General features: G+C 46.6%; 1 protein-coding gene across 1 annotated transcript in view; it reads left to right on the top strand.

Moving 5' to 3' along the window:
* Positions 1 to 18,480, top strand: part of LOC147701180 (myosin light chain kinase family member 4-like) — a 303,279-nt gene extending 284,799 nt beyond the window's left edge. The window contains exon 9 of the mRNA XM_086929935.1: positions 17,858 to 18,480. Coding sequence (XP_086786061.1) covers positions 17,858 to 18,346 — 489 coding nt within the window. The 3' untranslated portion in view covers positions 18,347 to 18,480. The remainder of the gene's footprint in view (positions 1 to 17,857) is intronic.
* The last annotated feature ends 1,118 nt before the right edge of the window (positions 18,481 to 19,598 follow it).

Raw genomic sequence — 19,598 nt, 5'->3', positions numbered from 1 at the left:
CAGACTTTGTGGATCTTATTAAAGACATAACTCTTGCGAAAGTTTCGGACTCAGACTACACGTTCATGGACAGTATGTAACTGTTGATGAGATAGCTACAGCGATAAGAGCGCTACATTCGGGGAAAGCGTTGGGCCTGAATGGTATTCCGATTGAGCTCTACAAGCTCCAACCTGATAAGCTAGCCCCTTACCTGAAATCTATGTTTGAGGATAGTCTTGAACAGGGAATTTTACCATGCGACCAGAGAATCGCCACTATAGTCACAATCCATAAAAGAGGAAGCCCAGAACGGAATGTACCTCCTACGGCCTATATCGCTGCTGAATGCGGAACCCAAAATTTTGGCTAAAGTACTTGCTAACAGGCTGGCCAAGGTGATAGGCGACCTAGTCCATCCAGACCAATCAGGGTTCATGCCTAAAAGAAACAAGGCCCTAATCTGCGCCGGCTGCACCGAGTCCTGTGCAGGGTACCGACGATACGAGAAGACGCTGTTGTGGTCTCTGTAGATGCCACCATGGCTTTCGATACCCTGGAAGGGCCCTATCTCTTTGCAGTACTTGCCAAATTGGGATTTGGGCCCAATTTTTGCTGCTGGATACGGCTGTTATACAGCGGGCCACTGGCTCAGGTAGTGGTAAATAACAGAAAGTCTGAAGCATTTGCACATAGACAAGAATCCGTCAAGGGTGCCCCCTTTCTCCCTTATTGTTCGCTTTGGCCCTTGAACCACTCGCAGCGTGGATCCGTAAGGATGTAATGATCCGTGGAATGCGCTGGTCGGCAGAGTGGGAGGACCGGATATCCCTGTACGCTGATGATATCCTTCTATATCTTACGTCCCCAAAGAGATCCCTAAAAGCAGCTTTTGACATACTAGATATTTTTGGGAGGTACTCTGGGTTTCCGGTCAACTGGCAAAAATCACTCCTGTATGTCCTCTGGTGAACTTCTCCCCTTTGCCTCGCGACTGCCCGATCCCTGTGGTCACAGGCGGCTTTAAATACATGGGCATATTTATATCCCTAGACCCTGTGATCCGGGATGCCCGCAATCTGCTCCCTCTGCTTCAACAGCTCAAAAGCGATATAACACACTGGAAGTCCCTTCCGCTCTCGTTATTGGGCAAGGCTGCATTATTTAAAATTATGTCTTTGCCCCGTTTCCTATACGCGCTGCATAATTCAGCTGACCTTGTCCCACACTCGTACTTTAAGGATCTCGAGGGGCTCCTGAGAGACCTCCTGTGGGGAGGGAGACAGGGAATTGCCATGAAAAAGCTTACACTTAGCTGGTATAAAGGGGGAATTGGACTACCTGATATCAAAAAGTATTACTGGGCCGCACATCTAACAGATGTCAACCATTGCACATAAGGACACCCTGACAATCCAGGGTACCTGATGGATCGCTGGCTTTTACCCAAGGGAACCTTCATGAGAGCTCTATATTCAGCACCCAATAAATATCCGCTCACTGGGCCCACTGCCCATACAGTTAAGATATGGCACTCTGCCACTAAATCAGTCGGGTTGCAAAACAAATTGACAATGGCCACACACTTGTGGGACTCACAAGGGCTGGTATACATGGGAGCTCCAAAGGATTTGCTAAATGGGACTTAATAGGAATTTCCCATGTTAAAGACCTTTGGTGTGCAGAGGGTGTTAAACCCTTTGCTACGCTGAAAACTCAATATGCCTTGGCGGATTCAGAATATTATCGATAGTTACAAATTAGACACTCGCTGCAGACAGCCATTCCCGTAGGCTTGACTCCGCCAAACGCCTCTCCACTAGAGGACAGACTACTGGATGGTCACCTGCCTGATAAAACCATTTCCCTAACATATCGAAAACTTATTAACAATATTGACGACCCCCTATCAAGGCTCCAAGACAAATGGACTGAGGACGGTATAGAATTGGATGACGAAACCTGGCAGGAAGTGGTCTCCTCTCCGAAGACGGTCGCTATCCCAGCGAGACTCAGGCTGGTGCAATTAAAGATCCTTCACAGATCTTACTTTACTGGTCCCCAGTTGGCACGCATGGGTGGGCTATCAGACGGGTCTTGTAGGAGGGAATGCACACAACTGGGTACATTTATACACATACTATGGCACTGTGACCAGATCCAAGAATAATGGCATAGAATTCATACGGTTATGAGTGAAGTGTTAGAGATGGAAATTAGACCAGAGGCACCAAGATGCCTCCTTAACATCAGGGAGCCTACCGACCTCAACACTTCTGCTACAAAATGGGTCACGCTGTGCTGCATGATCGCCAAAAGAAACATTGCGCAGCTCTGTGGAGCCCCTCACCCACCCACGATTTTAGCCTGGAAGCAAGATTCAGACTGGTGCATGCTAAGAGCGAAAACAGTTTATGTGGCTCTGGGTTGTCCCCGCAAATGGTCGAAGGTCCGGGCCCCCTGGAACGCATACAGGGGTGACATATGTACACCTCCCCGAGAAACTGAAGACGATGACCCCCCATCCCTGTGAATTTCCATGAATCATATTGCTGTATTGTATGTAACCTGATTTTACAGTAACCCCCAATTGATTCTGTGACTTGTACCGCTATGTCAAGAATGTTTAATAAAAAGATATTTAAAAAATAAATGTATTGTTATTGGAACTTAAAAGTGTACGTTTGTTGCTTCCTAACTCAGCGGGATCCATTTATTCAATCTTAGAAGGATGAAGATTGGATTAAGTTAAAACCTGCAAAGATTAAAATGTATGCCTTGCAGGTTACATACAATTTGCAGCCAAATGATAATCCCCAGAGTTTTTTTTTACCAGTACTGAAACTTGAGATCTGCCTTTACTCAATGATCGCTGCAACAACTGCATTTATGCGCAGAGCTACGCTATATGGAATGCAAACATGAGGCATACAGGTTAGATGCAAAGCTGTGTAGCTGGCACATTAATCCTCTTAGCTATTTTATGATGATTCGAGTCTTTGCTCACAGAATATATTGCATTAACCACCTGAGCTATCTTACTCACATTTGGACTTCCAAGCTTCAGTTGAGCTTTACATTACTAGACTTTTTTTGGGGGTGGGTTGGAGGGGGGACTTTAGTATTATTTTAATCAAACATAGCTGATTACAATCACTTATATTTTGCAGCTTGTTCATTATATAGGGCAATGCCACAGAGCCAACAACGTACAAGTACATTAGCTTCTTCACCTCACCCATGATCTGCCTTTACCATACATAAAATACTCCCCTATAGAGCGTCGTCTGTGTTTGTCAGTCACTCAGTTCCAGGTCGGATTCGTCAGGAGGAGGGGCGAATATGTTCCCCCGAAATACGTTCCATTTCCCCCACACTCGCATCCATTTTCGGGGACACCCTCTATGAAGACATACTGCCTTCTCCACTACCATAGCACTGTCTAACTCACAACACCACTGCTGGTGAGATGGGACCGTCTGTACCCCCCAATGTTGAGAAATATTCTGTTTAGCCAGTGTGATATCCAGGGTCGCCCAGTCCTGCCCTGCGTGATTAAGATCTGTCGGCTCCCACACATTGAGTAGGCATCTCCTTGGTTCAGGGGAGACACTGAAGCCAGACACTTGAATGATCATGGCCATGACAGCCCTCCAGTATTGTGGAATGTAGGGACATTCTCCTAATGTGTGGTAAAAGGTGCCAGCTAACCCACAACCCCGAAGACACAGCGGTGTATTAGTCCTCCCTATTTTATGAAGTGTTGTCCTGGTGTAGTATGTTCTGTGCAATATTTTAAGTTGCACGAGTGTTAGTCTCGAGGGGATTGCCACCTCCCGAGGAGATGCCAGCACCTCCTGCCAATCCTGTTCGTCCATGTCTCCCACCTTAGTTTGCCATTTTTCTCTAAGGTTATGTGTGGGATCTTTCTGATGATTAACCAATTTGCGATATGTTAGAGAAATTGCTTTTTTGGTGAGTCCGTTAGTAATCAATCCTCGAGCGGCGAGGAATCTGGGAGGTCAGTTCCCGAGGGTTACATAACTAGACTTTGATGTCTCTTCAAACCTCTCGATAGAAAATATATAATAATGTACTTTATATAGCCTCCATAAGTCACTATGGGCCAGATGCATTAAGCATTTTAGGCCTTGGCAAAAAGACGATTTGCAGAATCAGCCGTTTGCGAATGCAAAAAAATGCTCTTCTGATGCAGCAAACTCTATTTTGCAATTCGGTAACCCGTTATCGAATCCCAAAATGGGTTTGTGATTCGATATTAGGAAGGGGTGTGTTTAGGGCGTCCCTTCCAAATACCGAATCACATCGGTCTGCATGAATATTTTGCGCCGAAATGCGGTCGAAAAACATTTGCATATTACCACCTACTTCAAGTAGATGGTAACCTATTCGCTAATGGGAAGGGGTCCTTAGCTATTGGCATTGTAAATCACAATAACTTTTATTTATGTTTTGGTTTATGAAATGTAAATAAATGACATTGTCATATACAATGCCAATAGCTTATACTCGCGAAAAAGCTAGACCTATTGCATTGCAAATGCTTGTTTTTAAAGGAGGCTGGTTTTTTGTTTGTTAGGGTCGATGTTTTGTCAAGAGCTGCATTCAGGCAACTCCACAGGGTGGTGAGTGGGGAGGGAGGGCGAAGAGAGAACAGAGGTAGCCTCCAAGAAATTTGCCTTGCACTTTACTCAACTAGTTCTAGTAAATCAGCCCTTTAAAAAAATTCTAAAAGCACAGCTTTAACTCCTTGTTCCTGGGAAACGCAACAGAAGCAGCACTTAAAGTAAGGCACAGTTTAGATCACAAACATTTATTTAAAGTTGGGGCAATGCTGGCTGGCTTCAACTTGTTACAGCTAAGTTCACACAAATGAAAGCAGCAGGACGGAAGGCAGGGTAATTAGAAGAGGCGAGATGGCGCCCCAGAATTCCAGGTCAGAACGAGCCGCTCTTTAAGGGAGTTAGAAAGACACAAGACTTTTAAATTTTAAACAATGAAGATTACAGGAGAAATCGGGCACACATGCATAGATTGGGAGAGGATTGGGGAGAATTTAAAAGTACCTTTGTCCATGATGTCAGCCGGGCTGGCTGCATGCAAGAGCTTCTTTGCGTGGTGCCGTTTGCCTTGAATGTCGCCTGCTGTGAATGCCCCCAGAGCTGTTATGCTCCAAGTTGCTGCACCTGCTTTGGACTCTGCTTCCTCCCCATTTTGATCCTGATGCTAAATTTACATGAAAATGTTTCTGATGAAGGAAGAAGCATCATTCAAAGTAAACAAACCATCTGCTGCTGGCCCTTCTGGTTTATAAAAAAAGCATTTGCAATGCAATAGGTCTCTGTTAGATTTGGGGGTCTCTAGTTGGCACAGGTAGGTACTTGTGACACGTAGGGACCCTCTTCTCTACTCAGGACAAGGGGATTACACTCCAAAAGTAACCCCTGCTCACCCTCTAGGCTGCGTGGTGCGAGCAGTCAAGGCTTATTTCAGAGGCGATGTAAGTTAAGCAATTGTGACCAGATATAGTAACCCAGTGACAACACTACAAATGGACACCACACAAGTTTTATATCAAAAGTAAGTAGACTTTATATAGAGTTACCAAAAGACCATAAACGACAAAAAATACACACTGTGATTACTTTAAGATTGTAGATTTAAGCTTAGTTCAGTTCAGTTCTTAGATGCGAGACTCTGCGTCAATGTACCTTAAGTTGTGTTGCGCTTCCACGACAAGCAATGTCGCAGCGATGGGAAATGCGGCAAAGTCAGGTGCAAAGAAATAAAGACGTGAAGATCTTCCAGATGCGGCACGCTTCTCGGGGATGCGAGAAACTCTCGGTTCGATGCGTGGACTGCAGTGGCGACACTCTTACGATGCGACGGCAACAGCTCTAGCGGCGACGCTCTTCTCCACGATGCATGAAGCTTTCGCTCGATGCGACAACTACAGCGGCGTCATTCAAGATGCAATGGCATCTGCTCTGACGGCGGCGCGCTTCTCGGCGATGCGCGGTGCTCTTGGTCGATGCGGTGCAATGCGGCAGTTCCAGCAGCGACACCCTTCGGCTTCGGAGTTGCGACGGCAGGCACAGCGACAGCGACACGCTCCGACCTCGTTGCGAAATTCTTCTCCTGATGCAGTGCAGTGTGACAGCTCCAGCAGCGACACCCTCCTTCTTCGTAGTTGCGACGGCAGCAGCAGCGACGGCGAAACGCTTCCTCTTCGTTGCGGCACGCTTCTCTCCGATGCGGTGCAGTGCGACAGTTCCAGATACCCTCTTTCGGAGTTGCAACGGCAGGCACAGCGACACGCTTCTTCTCGTTTAGTCGCGCTTCCAGCTCCTTGCGACACGCAGTTCCTCAGAAGCTGGGGGGTGAAGTCTGTTGTCCCTGAGACTTCAGAAGGAGGCAAGCTATTTTTAAAGCCTGTGGAGATCCTTCACAAGTTGAAAGCAAAGTACACAAAGTTCCTTTCTCCTTTCTTTGGCAGTAAGGCAACCACTGCAGGCCAATCCCCCAAGCAGCACTTCAGCTTGGGAATAGTCTCTCCTCAGTTTCTTCAGGTTCCTCTCCTCAGAAAAAGTTTCTTCTTGTAGTCCAAAAGTGATCTTAATTTCATTGGATCAGGGTCCCAATATTTATACCCAGAAATCCTTTGTTCTCTGAGGGGAGAGGGGCCTTTGCCCAGTCCAAACCAGTTCTGAAGCACCCTGTTTACCAGACTTCTCCTTTCCTTTCACAGTGCAGGGCATGCACATCAGACGCCCCACAGGAGGTGGAGCCAGCATTGTGGAAGGCAAGTACAGTCCTGGAGCACTTTGTTTACAGAACTCCTTCTCTTCTTTCAGTGTGCAGGGCAGAGACATCAGCCGCTCCCCAGGGGGTGGAGCCAGCATTGTGGAAGGCAGGCACAACCCTATTCAAGGTTCAGGTGCAACTCCTCCCTCCCATCTAGATGCAGACTGGGTAACTCAGCCTGTCTCCTGGAATTCCCCAGCCCTGTCACTCACAAAACCAGACATAGGAATACGCAAACTAGCAGAGGCAGGTTTGAATGGTTAGACAAGCAAATACCTGCTTTCTGAAAGTGGTATTTGCAAACACTGAATATTAAAACCAACTTCACTAAAAGATGTATTTTATTATTCGGAGTCCAGGCATACTAAACTCGAATTTCTACCATGTTTTCTGAGACTGTTAGAGTTATAAAATGTAATAACTCTAACAGCCCATTCTGGCCTATGGAGAACCGATAGCCTTGCAATAGTGAAAAACGAAAATGGCTGTAATTCCCTATTAGGACATGCCACACACATCAGGGCTTGTCCTACCTTATCCTCACAATGCACCCTGCCCTTGGGCCTACTATAGGGGTGACTGACATGAAGAAAAGGGAATGTTTAGGCACGAGGAAGTGGGTGCACTTGTCCAGTCATCATGACAGTACCAGACTGCATGCAGGCTATGCAATGGCAGACCATAGACACATTTTACAAGGCTGCTTCTGTGGGTGGCACAACCAGTTCTGCAGGCCCACCAGCAGCATTTGGATTACACGCCCTGGCACACCCAGTGCACTAGACTAGGGTCTGACAAGTAAACCATATAGCCAAACATGGAACCTCTGATTTACAGCAGGGAGCACTTGCACTGTGGCACTGAATAGCAGTGGCACAGTGCCCAAAGCATCTAACACCAGCAAAAATACATACATGAGGCAACAGCAAAAAATGGAAGGGAGACCCACGCCGATGGTGCCAGGTCTAACAGTCTTGCATTTGCGAGAGTTTAAGCTATTGGCATTGTAAATGACAATGCCTTTTATTTATGTTTTAAAAACCAACACGTAAATAAAAGGCATTGCTATTTACAATGCCAATAGTTCATCTCTCACAACTGCGAGACCTATTGCATTGCAAATGCTTGTTTTATTTACGGCCTCCACAGCTCCGGGCATTTCAGTTTAACGGTGTGAAAGATATTACTCTGGAGCCAGGAGACATGTGGAGTGCATTAGGAGCCTCCAGTGAATAGTTAAACTGAAGGCTGTGATCCAGGCCTTGTAGGGGGAGCAATTATGTTCTATTTAGGGGGACACAGGGGGAATCTAAGGTCCAGTGATCTAATTATTTAAACTCTGCATGAGGCAGAAAAAGTTTCCACTTTCCTTTAACCTCTTGCCCTCCCACCCCTTCTGAGAGACTGCAGCCCGCGGGGGACAGCAACCCGGGGTCTGACCCAAGCAGCACCAGCGAAAGGCCATGCAGAAACTAATAAAAAATACCAATCTTGCCTGCCCCCGAGGAATCAAGGGCTGAACAGAGAAAATATATTATACAGCCATCCCCCAGCCCTAGAGTGAGAGAGCCCTGAATCGGGGTGAGTCAGCAGCGGGGCTTTTCAAAAGCAAGCTGCTGGGCTCGATTGCTATTTAAGGCACAGGGGCCCGCTCCCCGCACCATGAATGCGCACATGAGAGGTGTCTGCTCAGAAAAGCAAACAAGGAATTTGAGGGAAAGGGATTTCTTTTACCAGCTTCTGAAGGGGGGTAGGAACCATTCTTCCCTGAACTTTAACAACCTCCTCCTGCCAAACTGGCAGCTTTAAACTTGAAAAGAGTGTATTGCATATAGTATTATTACTGTGTCACTTTCCAGGGAACAGGACATTCCAAACACCGAGATACCCAATTATCCCACTCTGCGGTTTGATAGAAAAGTATTGAAACAAGCATCTATCCCTTGTCGGTATGAGGCCATGTGTTCCTAATTAGAAACACATGGCCCCATAAAGATAAGAAAGTGCTTTGCGACAGCAGCAAAGCAGGCGACCCAGTCCGGATCAGAGGCGGGAGGGTGTCTACAAAAAACCCTCATTTTCAATGGCAGGCCACCATTTAGCACAAACGGTGACGCCAGCCAATGGAAATGAGGGGCGGGCTTCAAATTCCTTTCTGCAACCCCCTCATCCACAAAAAATCTCACGAGGGAGCAGCGCTTTGCGCTGCAACGCCAGGCGAGACCAATGAAAGGAAAAGTTTTCAATTTCTCTTTTGTAAAAGGAAAACAGGATGCTTTACAATTAATATTCATGAGGTAAGTCATTTGCGATCCACTAGGAATTGAAGAAAATGTTAAACAAACTTTCATGCATTCCATTTTGCGATTTTCTAATTGCGAATCGCCAGGATTTACAATTAGGAAATAGCAAAATGGTTTGTTGATGGATCTGGCCCTTTAGTTCGAGAAAATGTGTCCTCTGTAGTTTACTGCTGTGCCGCCACTGCTGTGCCATCGTAGGGTATGAGAAACAGCTAGCAGTGGAATTTGCAGCATTGACGCACTGCCTCCCATGACTTTCTTCGGGTCTCCACGGATCTTAGGGAAGCGAGGGAATGGAGTGTGATGATAGCCACCTCTATCTGAGAAGTGGGAATGGCTAAGGAAGTTGGGCAAGGGTGGAAGCCTGCCAAATACTTTTAGGACATGTAAGAACCAGAGAGGATTACCTTAGGGAAGTGGGCAAAGATGGGTGACACCCAGGTATCTTTCAGAAGCCTGAGGGAAGGAGGGAATAGAGGCTGGGCCCCACATATTTTTCTGAAGTCTGAATGAGGTCTTGAATAGAGGCTGGACCCAGGTATTTTTCTAAAGTCTGAGGGAGGTGTGAGCCCATGGATTCTTCTAAAGTCTGCAAGAGTCGGGGATTGGTAGTTCGGCCCCAGGTATTCTTAAAATGTCTGAGGGGATTGAGGCTGGGCCCGCATATTTTTCTGAAGTCTGAAGAAGGTCTGGGATAGAGGCTGGACCCATTTTTTTTAAACTCAGAGTGATATGCGGGATGTAGGCTGGGCCACAGGTATTCTAACATCTGAAGGATGTGGATGGTGGAGGTTGGGGCCCATATAGTCTTCTAAAGTCTGAGGTAGGTTGGGATGGAGCTTGGACCCCATGTATTCCTTTGAAGTCTGAGGAATATGGGAGATCGCCACTGGGACCCAGGTGTTCCAACATCAGAGGTAGGTGGGGGGTGGAGCCTGGGCACATGTATTCTTCTAACGTTTGTGGGAGGTGGGGAACAGTGGTTGGGTCACAGGTATTCTTCTATGTCTGAGCGAGGTGGGGGGTGGAAGCTGGGTCCCAAGTACTCTAACATCTGAGAGAGGTGGGGGGATGGTGGCTGGGTTACAGCTTTTTTTCTAAAGTTTAACTTTGGTGTGTATGAGGTTGAAAATAGTAGGAGGAGAGCAGGTATGTTTCAATAGTGACATATTTTATGACTCCATGACTGCCCATTTCTCATGCGGAGCTGCTCACCAGGCACACAAAGGAGGACTAGTCTTGCCCTGGTCTGTGATGTCATCTGAATCCCCTGGGTGGAGCACAACCCCACTGTTGATCCTTAATGGACTCTTAATTTTATAGGTTCGTACTTCCTCTTGGGTAAGCTACTCAGCTGTTCATAATCAGCCTGCCCTTGCTTTTTAGGTCAAGCCTCGACAGCTCTTTCGCTGTCTGCAAGACCTGTTGTATCTCTTCTCTGGGCTTTTGGCATACCCACCGATTCTATTGGTTTGTTCTTGTGCCATTCCGAAAAGCTGTCTTTCTATTGGTCCATTTCTCTCAATTGTCCCTTCTTTGAGTGCTTCTTTAAGCTGAGGCGATTTCACTAAGTGAAAGTTTTTATTGGCCATCCACGCTTCCTCCTCATTTTAGAACTTGAGCACTTATTATTATTATTTATCTTTTGTAGAGCGCATAGCTACCCTAGGGCATCCCAGTGCTAGTGGTTAGACAATAGGGGACTTGATAGGATTATAGGGCAGAGTGTTGAAATAACCAGGTCTTAAGAAGTTTTCAAAAGGGGAGATTACAAGATTATGAGCGAAGGTGTAGGGGCAATGTGTTCCAGAGTCTGGGTACATTGTAGGAAAAAGATCTTCCTCCGCTTCATACCCTCCTGATTTTGGGGATGACTGTGAAGTTCAGATTGGCTGATCGAAGGCATTTTCCGGGGTAGTAGGAGGTAATGAGGAGCTGTTGATAGCAGGGCCATTTCCCCACAGGGTCTTATGAGCTATGCATAGAGCCTTACATTTTACTCTTTTCAAAACTGGCAGCCAGTGTAGGGTCTTCAGGGCCGGCTTTGCCGAGTGGGTTTTTGGGACCCTCAGCAACAGCCCGAGCAGCGCAATTCTGCGTGAATTGTAGCCTCCTTTTAGTTGCTTTAGGTGGTCCTATGTAAAGAGATTTGCCATAGTCCAAGCCCCATAGGACCAAGGCCTGTATCAGGGTCCTCCTTGCACTCATCGGAAGGAGAGAGAGAACCTTCTGAAGTAGTCTCAGGGGGCTCTAATGCAAAAAAACCTAAAAACTGAATTGAAGCACTGCCCCTGTCCCCCGCAAGTTTACCATGAAACACTTTTTAAAATGCTTTGGGGAGAGGATGTGGCATTACGGCTGGAGCTGCCGACTTTGAAGCTGGGAAACCTGGTTCAAGCCTCAGCATCTGCTCAGCATCCTGTAAGTCAGGGTAAATCACGTAATCTCCCCGTGCCTACCCAAAAAAAAAAATGTGTCCTTGTGTAACGTAACCGGTGCTTATGTAACGCGCTCCAATACCTTTGGGTCAAGTTCATGCTATATAAATCTGCAAAAAAAGAATTGCCGACCAACACAATCTAGGAATGAGTAGTTCTGCTCACGTGGAACAATTCCAGATCATGTCAGAACTTGAGCTCATACATCCCAGTGTGTTCGACAGCAGAGTGACAAAAGCTTGCCTTTGTCTACACACTTGACAACACAATTACGGTGGAGCCAATGCTGTTACTTTTTCAAATTTTAAACTTACCGTCATTTGCTATCCTTCAAACACCATATAATACATAGTGACATTAACTGGTGGCAAAGTAAGTTTTAGGCAACCTCAGCATGTTTGCCATCCTTAATGATCTGTGTCACTTTAGAAACATGCGATTTACTCATCGCAGCGACAGTTGGAAGCGATTTACGAAATCTGATTGTGGAATTTTTCATGTGCATTTTGAAGCCAGACCCATACATCTTTCAAAGATGAACCGGCTTAGGTTCTGTTCCGTGCGATGCAGACTATATGCTCTGCAAATAAAGATGATTGCGGGTGGCTAGCACCAGTGGCAGCCCTCAACATTTTGAACAAGTGCAACACCAATTTTGACATTGCACTGTGCGTAGTTGTGCATTGAAAACCTTTTTGAAGAGATTGGCACGTGTGCACTTGCCTCTAAAGCACAGTTACTGAAACTGTGGTTGGGCTGCTCAAATTAACAATGACCTACTAGTTCATGGCTACTTCAATACGTCACACCAAGGAGTAAACCCAAACAGCAGGCCTCCAAGCTGGATGCAGGATGCTGACGTGAAATATGGCATGAGAATGGTTTGAAAACTTGCAAATTCTCTCAACCATCACATATATATTCTTTTTAAGCTAGTAGAGCAACCATAGGTCTGCCTGTAATCCACATGTCACTCATGCCTTCATTGTACATGTTATATGAAAGCTTGTACAAGTCTGCCCATTTGGATCTGTTTCTGCTCTGGATGAAAAATTGCACTTAGTGAGTTCTGTGAAAGAAAAGCCTACTTTGGTACTGCCATGCTCTACCTGTGAGGAAGCAAGGCTTGTGCTGCGGCCCGAACTGTAGGTGTCCAATGATGGATAATGGTTGTTCTACTGCTGCGCTCGGTGTAGCTGTCCTTTGGAGAAGGGAAGCCTGCACTGGTCCTGCCCAAGTTTTACCCCATAACTAGGAGACCGTGCAACCGGTGAACAGTAGTGCTCGCAGACGCTTCGCAGTGCTAGAGGGGGAACCCACTGTTGAAACACACCACACAAGGTTGACAAGGGGTCATAATCCTATGTGAATAAGTGTATGTATGTTCCATAAGACATTTGCCGGTTTCTGTAAGTTTGTCTGCAGAGCGCAACATACACCAGTCCATTAACCACTCTCACTCCCTCTTTAGTGTTAGCTACCTGTGCCATACTTGTCCTGCAAATCTGAGTGAAATATGTGACATTACTCCTGCTACCTACTCTTTACATATAGTTAGTGTTAAGGAAGTCTGCACTGCTACTGTCCATGTTGTACCTTTAATGTGTTGTGTAGCTTGCTTTAGAACGTTCTGCTGCACATTACAAAATCATTCCTGTTGATAATGCTTGTTTTTAGGCATGGTGTGAATGCAAGACCGAACCCTCACAAATACATAAGCAGAGTTTACTTTTCAATCTACCTATGAAACAAGCAGTTTTTCACATGGACTAAACGACTCCGTAAAATCTCAAAGCATAGTTGACAAATGGCTCTATGCCATGTACAATGCCTTTGGCCAATTCTGGCCTTTTAGTCAACAGCACTTAACAGCCAAGGTTTTGAGTCCATAAAGACCATGTTAAAAGCAAAACCGTAAGCTCCACTATGCACCTTGCAGCAGCTGTGCCTGAAAAGAAACTGAGAAAGGAAAACCAATGTGTTGACACCCCTAAGCCCAACCTTTGCCGAATGGTTGATGTAATTCAAGTAGAGCGCCTGGAACACTGCAGTGATGGGCCCTGCTTTGGTAGTGAATGGAAGAGATGACTGGGTCCATGGGGCCGTATTATACCAAACCATCATGGGGCCGACTGGAGCAACTTTAAGGATGGGTGGACATTGCATTGAATAGGTTCCGAGTAGGTCTATGGGCAGAACAGCACCACAATACAGCTTGAAGATGTCTAAAACGAAGGGCGGTCGTTAGTCTGACGTGAAGGGTTAAAAATCAGCTTGGAAGTGGCTTTCATGTTTTTTTGGTGGGCAGGTAGATTGGCTGAATATGGACCTTTATAGCCTTATTAGTCTTAGCTTCCCTCTTTTAAAGTAACCTGTTCCTCTATAGTTTCATTTCAGTGCTTTCGGAAACTTGCATAGAAGAATTATTGACAGTATAGAGAGCAAAGCTTCGATTCTGTTTGATTTCCTGGAAATTAGTACAATGCATTCAGTCCATTAGCTTTAACTCCTCCCACGCTTGTGACGGAACCGTTCCGTCACGCCCCTCAGGTGGGCTGTGCTGGTGACGAAACCGTTCCGTCACGGCCCGTTCGCCTCGCCTGCGCGGCGCTGATTTCGCACCTGCGCGGCGCGTTCTATTGAGCGGGCGGGCCGTGACGGAACCGTTCCATCACAAGCACAGCTCACCCGAGGGGCGTGACGGAGCGGCTCATCCCCGCTCCTTAGCACTGCGGCGGAATAGCCGCCGCAGCGAAAGGGTTAAGGCTCTAGTCTCCCATGCATTAGACAGTGCTTCACATGTTCGTTGGTTCTGGGATATTACACTGTATCAAATGAAAATTCCAGGTCTGTGTTAGTAAAATATGACTGATCACAATGTGCTGTTTTTTTTTTTTTGTTTTTTTTTAAATAAAGACTCTACACCGAGGACCACTTTCTAGGCCTGAAAATCACATAAGTCTACAGCTATTCATGGAAGCGGTCTTATACTGTCATGTTTCACTTGTCCCATTATGTTCTTTCTTTCTGACTGTGTTCAGCTGGGTCATAAATGTATGAGGCCTTTGTGCTGCATCTCTAGTGCTCTCTCCAGCCCCCTAAAGTGGTCCCCTCACTCTATATTTCAGAAGGTGGTAAACCCCCTCTTTGCACCTAACCTGTGATGGAGCATGACCACACTCAGCTGAGATGCCTACTCCCTCCCGCACCCGACTAAATTAAGTCTATTCTTTTTCATTAACAGCATACTTATTTATTTTTTCTTTGATAGATGTTAGTGGAACAAACTTGAGCTCAAATGCTGATTGCAAACACCGGGTTGACTATGATTGGAAAATTATTTTGATTACTTTAAGGCACCTCTTTCAAGGTTATCCTTAGAAGATAGCAAACTTTACGTCATGTAAAACATACACTTTAAATGTAGGCTCGATCCTTCCCACAGAAATATTATTCCTTTTTCTCCATGGCCAGTCTGCTTTGCATACACATAAACCCAAATGACATAGAAGCAGATGTATCAAGGGAATTTTTAGTCGCAAATGCTGCGATTCGCATAAAAGCAGCGTTTGCGACAAAAAATTCGCAAAACGGGATGTATGAAGGAAATTGCACAGCAAAATTAAGGCATCGCAAAATTTGCGATTCCTTAATTTTGCATAAGCATTCAAAGAATCGCAAATTGCGATTCCTTAAATGCTATGCATCAAGCATTCCATTTTTGCGAATTTTCCTTAAGAAATCGCAAATTACCACCAATTTCAAGTTGGTGGTAATTTGTGATTTCTTTCACAAATGCACTTTTTGGCATTTGTGAAGGTGCCATATGCTGCACATACATGCCCTTAGGGCATGTATGTGCGCCATATGCGCACACATGTAAATTTCAGGCGTGCATCAGGATGTCCTTATGACACCCTTGCACCCTTGAAGTTATTCTCAATTTGCGAATCGCAAATTGAGAATTACTTTCCTTTCATTCCTATGGGCTTTCTGCCCATAGTAATGAATGGGAAATTATTCTTATTTGCTAATTCGCAATTTGCTATTCGCAAATAAGGAATATTAGAAAATCGCTAAAAAATGCGATTTCTTAGATACATACCATTTTGGAATTCTCAAATAGGGAGTCTCAAAAATCGCCATTTGAGAATCGTAAATAGGTATTTTGATACATCTGCCCCTTACTTCCTTATTTGATACCTTTACGGGATTGCACGTAACAACAAAACATAGCAAGGCATGCTGGAAAAAGGATAAGCCTTCTCCATCCAGCAACACCTTTCTTCCTGAAAGCAGAAATATTTTCTCCCAAACTATAGACATACAGGATACATGGGAGGCTCCCAATTAACTGTCAACCAGTGAATTCAAGCTGAAGCCCCACTCCAGCACTTAAAAAACTTCAGCTTGACAAGACCATTGTGCTTTCTATTTTGGTGCTTCCGATACATTAAAGCTGAGAGCTGCCCACTTTTTCAGGGTCAGAGAGCGAGGAACAAGGCCAAAAGAAATGCAACGTGGTGGTGTCCTGCCCTGCTTCTATTAAAGCCATGGGTCTACTCAAGGAGTTTTTAGAAGCTGACCAGATCCCAACACGGTCTAAGAAAATTCTTAAGCAGTGCATAGGAGTCCACTGAAGCAGTGACTCTGCTCTGCCTAAAAAGCATGCTTCCTTGCACCCCATTGTTGTCTTTTTTGGGCCCAACCCATCACTATCACCAATCACATACCCAGTTGTCTCCTCTCAGTATGAGCACAGGTTCATTAGCAGATCCCTAACCTGGATGCTAGAAGGATCTCGGAGAATAAATTAGGGGTGAGGGTTGTTTTGTGCAGAGGTCTAGTACTAAGGTGCTCATTAGGATGGCGGACGGACCTGCGTCCGTCCGCCACCCCAGAGGAGGAGGGACCGTCCGCAGGGGCAGCGGCGGTCCCTCCAGTGGCGGTCACATCCTCAATATTTAGCATTGCGGCGGGTGCTGTTTGAAGCAGCACCCGCCGCAAGGTTAAATATGCATGGTTCGCATTTGCATGCACAAAGCGGCAGGCACCGCGCGGTGCCTGCCGCTTTGTGCTCGCAAATGCAGGGGGGTACCTTAGGTACCCCCCATGTGCACTCTCCACCCACCCCCGTCACCCTGGGGGCCCGCAACGGGCCCCCAAAGTAATCACCGTATGCCTTTCCACGGCAGAGAAGCTGCCGCGGAAAGGCATCTGTTTACCCCCATCCTAATATGGCTGGCGGTGTCTGTTAGACACCGCCTCCAAATTAGAGCTTTTCTGCCGTGGTCGTAAGTCGACCGTGGCAGAAAAGCGGCGGACGGTCTTCCTGACCCCCCCAGCCATCCTAATCTGGCGGGGCGTCTTTGAAGCCTCTGCAGCGGTTTTTCCGCATCCTCCGGGCCGGCGGACACTTCCGCCGGCCCGGAGGATGCGGAAAAACCGCAATCCTAATGAGCCCCTAATTTAGCCTGAGAGCTAGCCAGGTCAGGAGCTTGAAACTCAGACTTGTGAGATACATTGTGTGTTGCCCTTGTAAGCTCATCTGTATTTGCATGCATAGGTCTTTGACCATACTGACCCTGCAAGAACAGTCCCTTCTGGGCATGAAGCCATCGACCTGGTATTGGCACCATGTTTCGGTCTTCTACCTACAAGATTTACTTTCGGAAAATACCCTAATTCTACCCTAGACTAGAATTTTGTCCCGCATTTTTAGATAGATAAGTACAAAATAATTTGGGGGCGCCCAAACTGATCAATTGAATTGCCTCAGAGCACCTACTGCTTTCAAAGTGTGAACACTGGCTGTGAAAAGTAGATTTGATAGTTCTAAATCAGTGGCGTTTTGTTACGTAATATATTTTTTCCATTAGTGATAATTTGAGATATGATCATAAAATCCATGAAGCAAGAAAAGAGTGCAGTACCACAGGCTGTTACTAGGTTTCCCTGCGGAGATATAAACGGGACCTCTATTAGCCACACAAGTTACTGCACCCTTACTTATGCTACTGCTGATATTTTTTTTTACAAAAAAAAAATAACAAACATTAATATTTGCAATGCAAACAGGTCAAAATTTCAGTAATGCGAAACCTATTGCATTGCAAATGCTTGTTATTTAGGGGCACTAATTCTGGCTACTATGAGGTTGAGCCTTCTCAAGCTGCATGTACAGTTTGTAGGCACTGGTCTGTCAGGCATTTGCCAAATGCCATTTTACTTCTGTTAATATTTTATTTTTCCTTGACCTAATTTCTATAACTAATTTGCACAATAACAATAATATCTTTTCTGTTGCTACAGGTTAAACGTTCAACAAAAGAGGCAGTGATTATTGATCTGGGATTAGCCAAGTTTGTTAATTACACTGAAAGCGGCAATCCCTTCTCCAGCGGTAAAAACAAAGGGTTTCATCAGTATGCCGCCCCGGAAGCCCGCGCCGGAGACATTCGCAGCCGGACGTCCGATGTCTGGTCCATGGGGAAGGTGATCGCTGAAGTCATCTTGGGGTACAGGCTAGACTGGGATCACTGCAGTCCTGAAAATGTTAACAATCTTCTTCATGGATCGAAATATGCGTCCATTGTCTGCCGTATGCTTGAAAAAAATAAGCATATTCGGGTGTCTATGGAGGAGGTGGTGAATCAGATTCGTAGTGTCATCAACCGCCTCACTCCTACTCCAGGAATGAACAGACCCGCCCATGAAGAACCGCTGTCCTGGATGATGGCAATTCCTTACCTTGTAGGGTGTGTTGCAGTAGTCGCTCTTGGAGCTCTTGTGATTCTTTGAAATGTAATAAAGGGCAGAATAAACTTGAGATAACCTGGGGCCAGATGTACAAAGCCTTTTTACATTTGCAAACCGCCCAATTCGCAGAATCGAGCCGTTTGCAAGTGCACCAAGGCCAAATTGCTATTCAGTAACCTGGTATCAAATCGCAATTTGTGTTTGTACTTCGGTATTAGAAAGGGGCATACCTAGAGCTTCCTTTTCTAAAAACGCATCGCAGTTGAATGCATGAATTTTCTTTTTACCGAAATGCAGTCGCAAACCATTCACAATTTACCATTAATTTCAAGTTGGTGGTAAGCCATCGGCAAACGTCAAGGGGTCTACAAATTACCCCTTCCTTTTTAGGTTTCGCTGGGGGGCGGAGCCGTTAGGCTCCTCCTCCAGCGAAATCTGTAGTTTCTAGTATGGGTGACTTTACCCCGCCTCTCTGCTTCATTGGCTAGCTCCATAAATGGAGGCTAGCCATTGGAACAGAGAGGCGTCCGTCAATGCCGGACCAGACACGGGGGCGTTCCCGAGATTCTTTGGCTTTTGCCGACGTCACGCGACGCCGGGAACGCCCCCGTGTCTGGTCCGGCATTGCCGGCACCCGCCTTCCGTCGTCAGCGTCTCTCCTCCCCCTTTCCCGCCCCCTCCCGCTTGTTTCTTGTTGCCCGCCGCGTCTCTCCTCCCCTTTCCCGCCCCCTCCCGCTTGTTTCTTGGTGTCCGCCGCGTCTCTCCTCCCCCTTTCCCGCCCCCTCCCGCTTCTTTCCTCATGGCCGCCTTCCTGCTCCAAGGCCGTCGTCAGCGTCTCTCCTCCCCCTTTCCCGCCCCCTCCCGCTTGTTTCCTCATGGCCGCCTTCCTCCTTCCCCGCCCCCGGAGCCCGGACACAGACTGAGCGCGGCGGCTGCACTCCACCCGGACCCGGCTCCTGGCCGGCGGCTGCACTCCACCCGGACCCGGCTCCTGGCCCCCTCACCCTACCGAAACGGTTCCAGCAGGTTTCTGGGGCCTAACACCCCCGTCCAGCAGGTAAGAACGGCACCCCGGGAGACTGCTAAGCTTATTACTCGAGCTAGAAAAAATGTTGGCGTCAGTTTGCGCTCCAGCATTACGATAAGATATCCGACCTGCCAGAGTGATCGACCACGTCTGAGATCGACCCCACATCCCCCCATTAGAAAAACACTCTCAGACTCCTTCCAGCTCGCATCGCCCCTCCCCCACACACTTATCCCTCAGAGGTGCACGGGATTATCTCTGTGCCCC

Source organism: Lissotriton vulgaris, chromosome 7, assembly GCF_964263255.1.
Source record: "Lissotriton vulgaris chromosome 7, aLisVul1.2, whole genome shotgun sequence".
In the NCBI taxonomy this organism is placed as follows: Eukaryota; Metazoa; Chordata; class Amphibia; order Caudata; family Salamandridae; genus Lissotriton; species Lissotriton vulgaris.
This window is presented reverse-complemented; position numbering and strand designations above follow the sequence as displayed.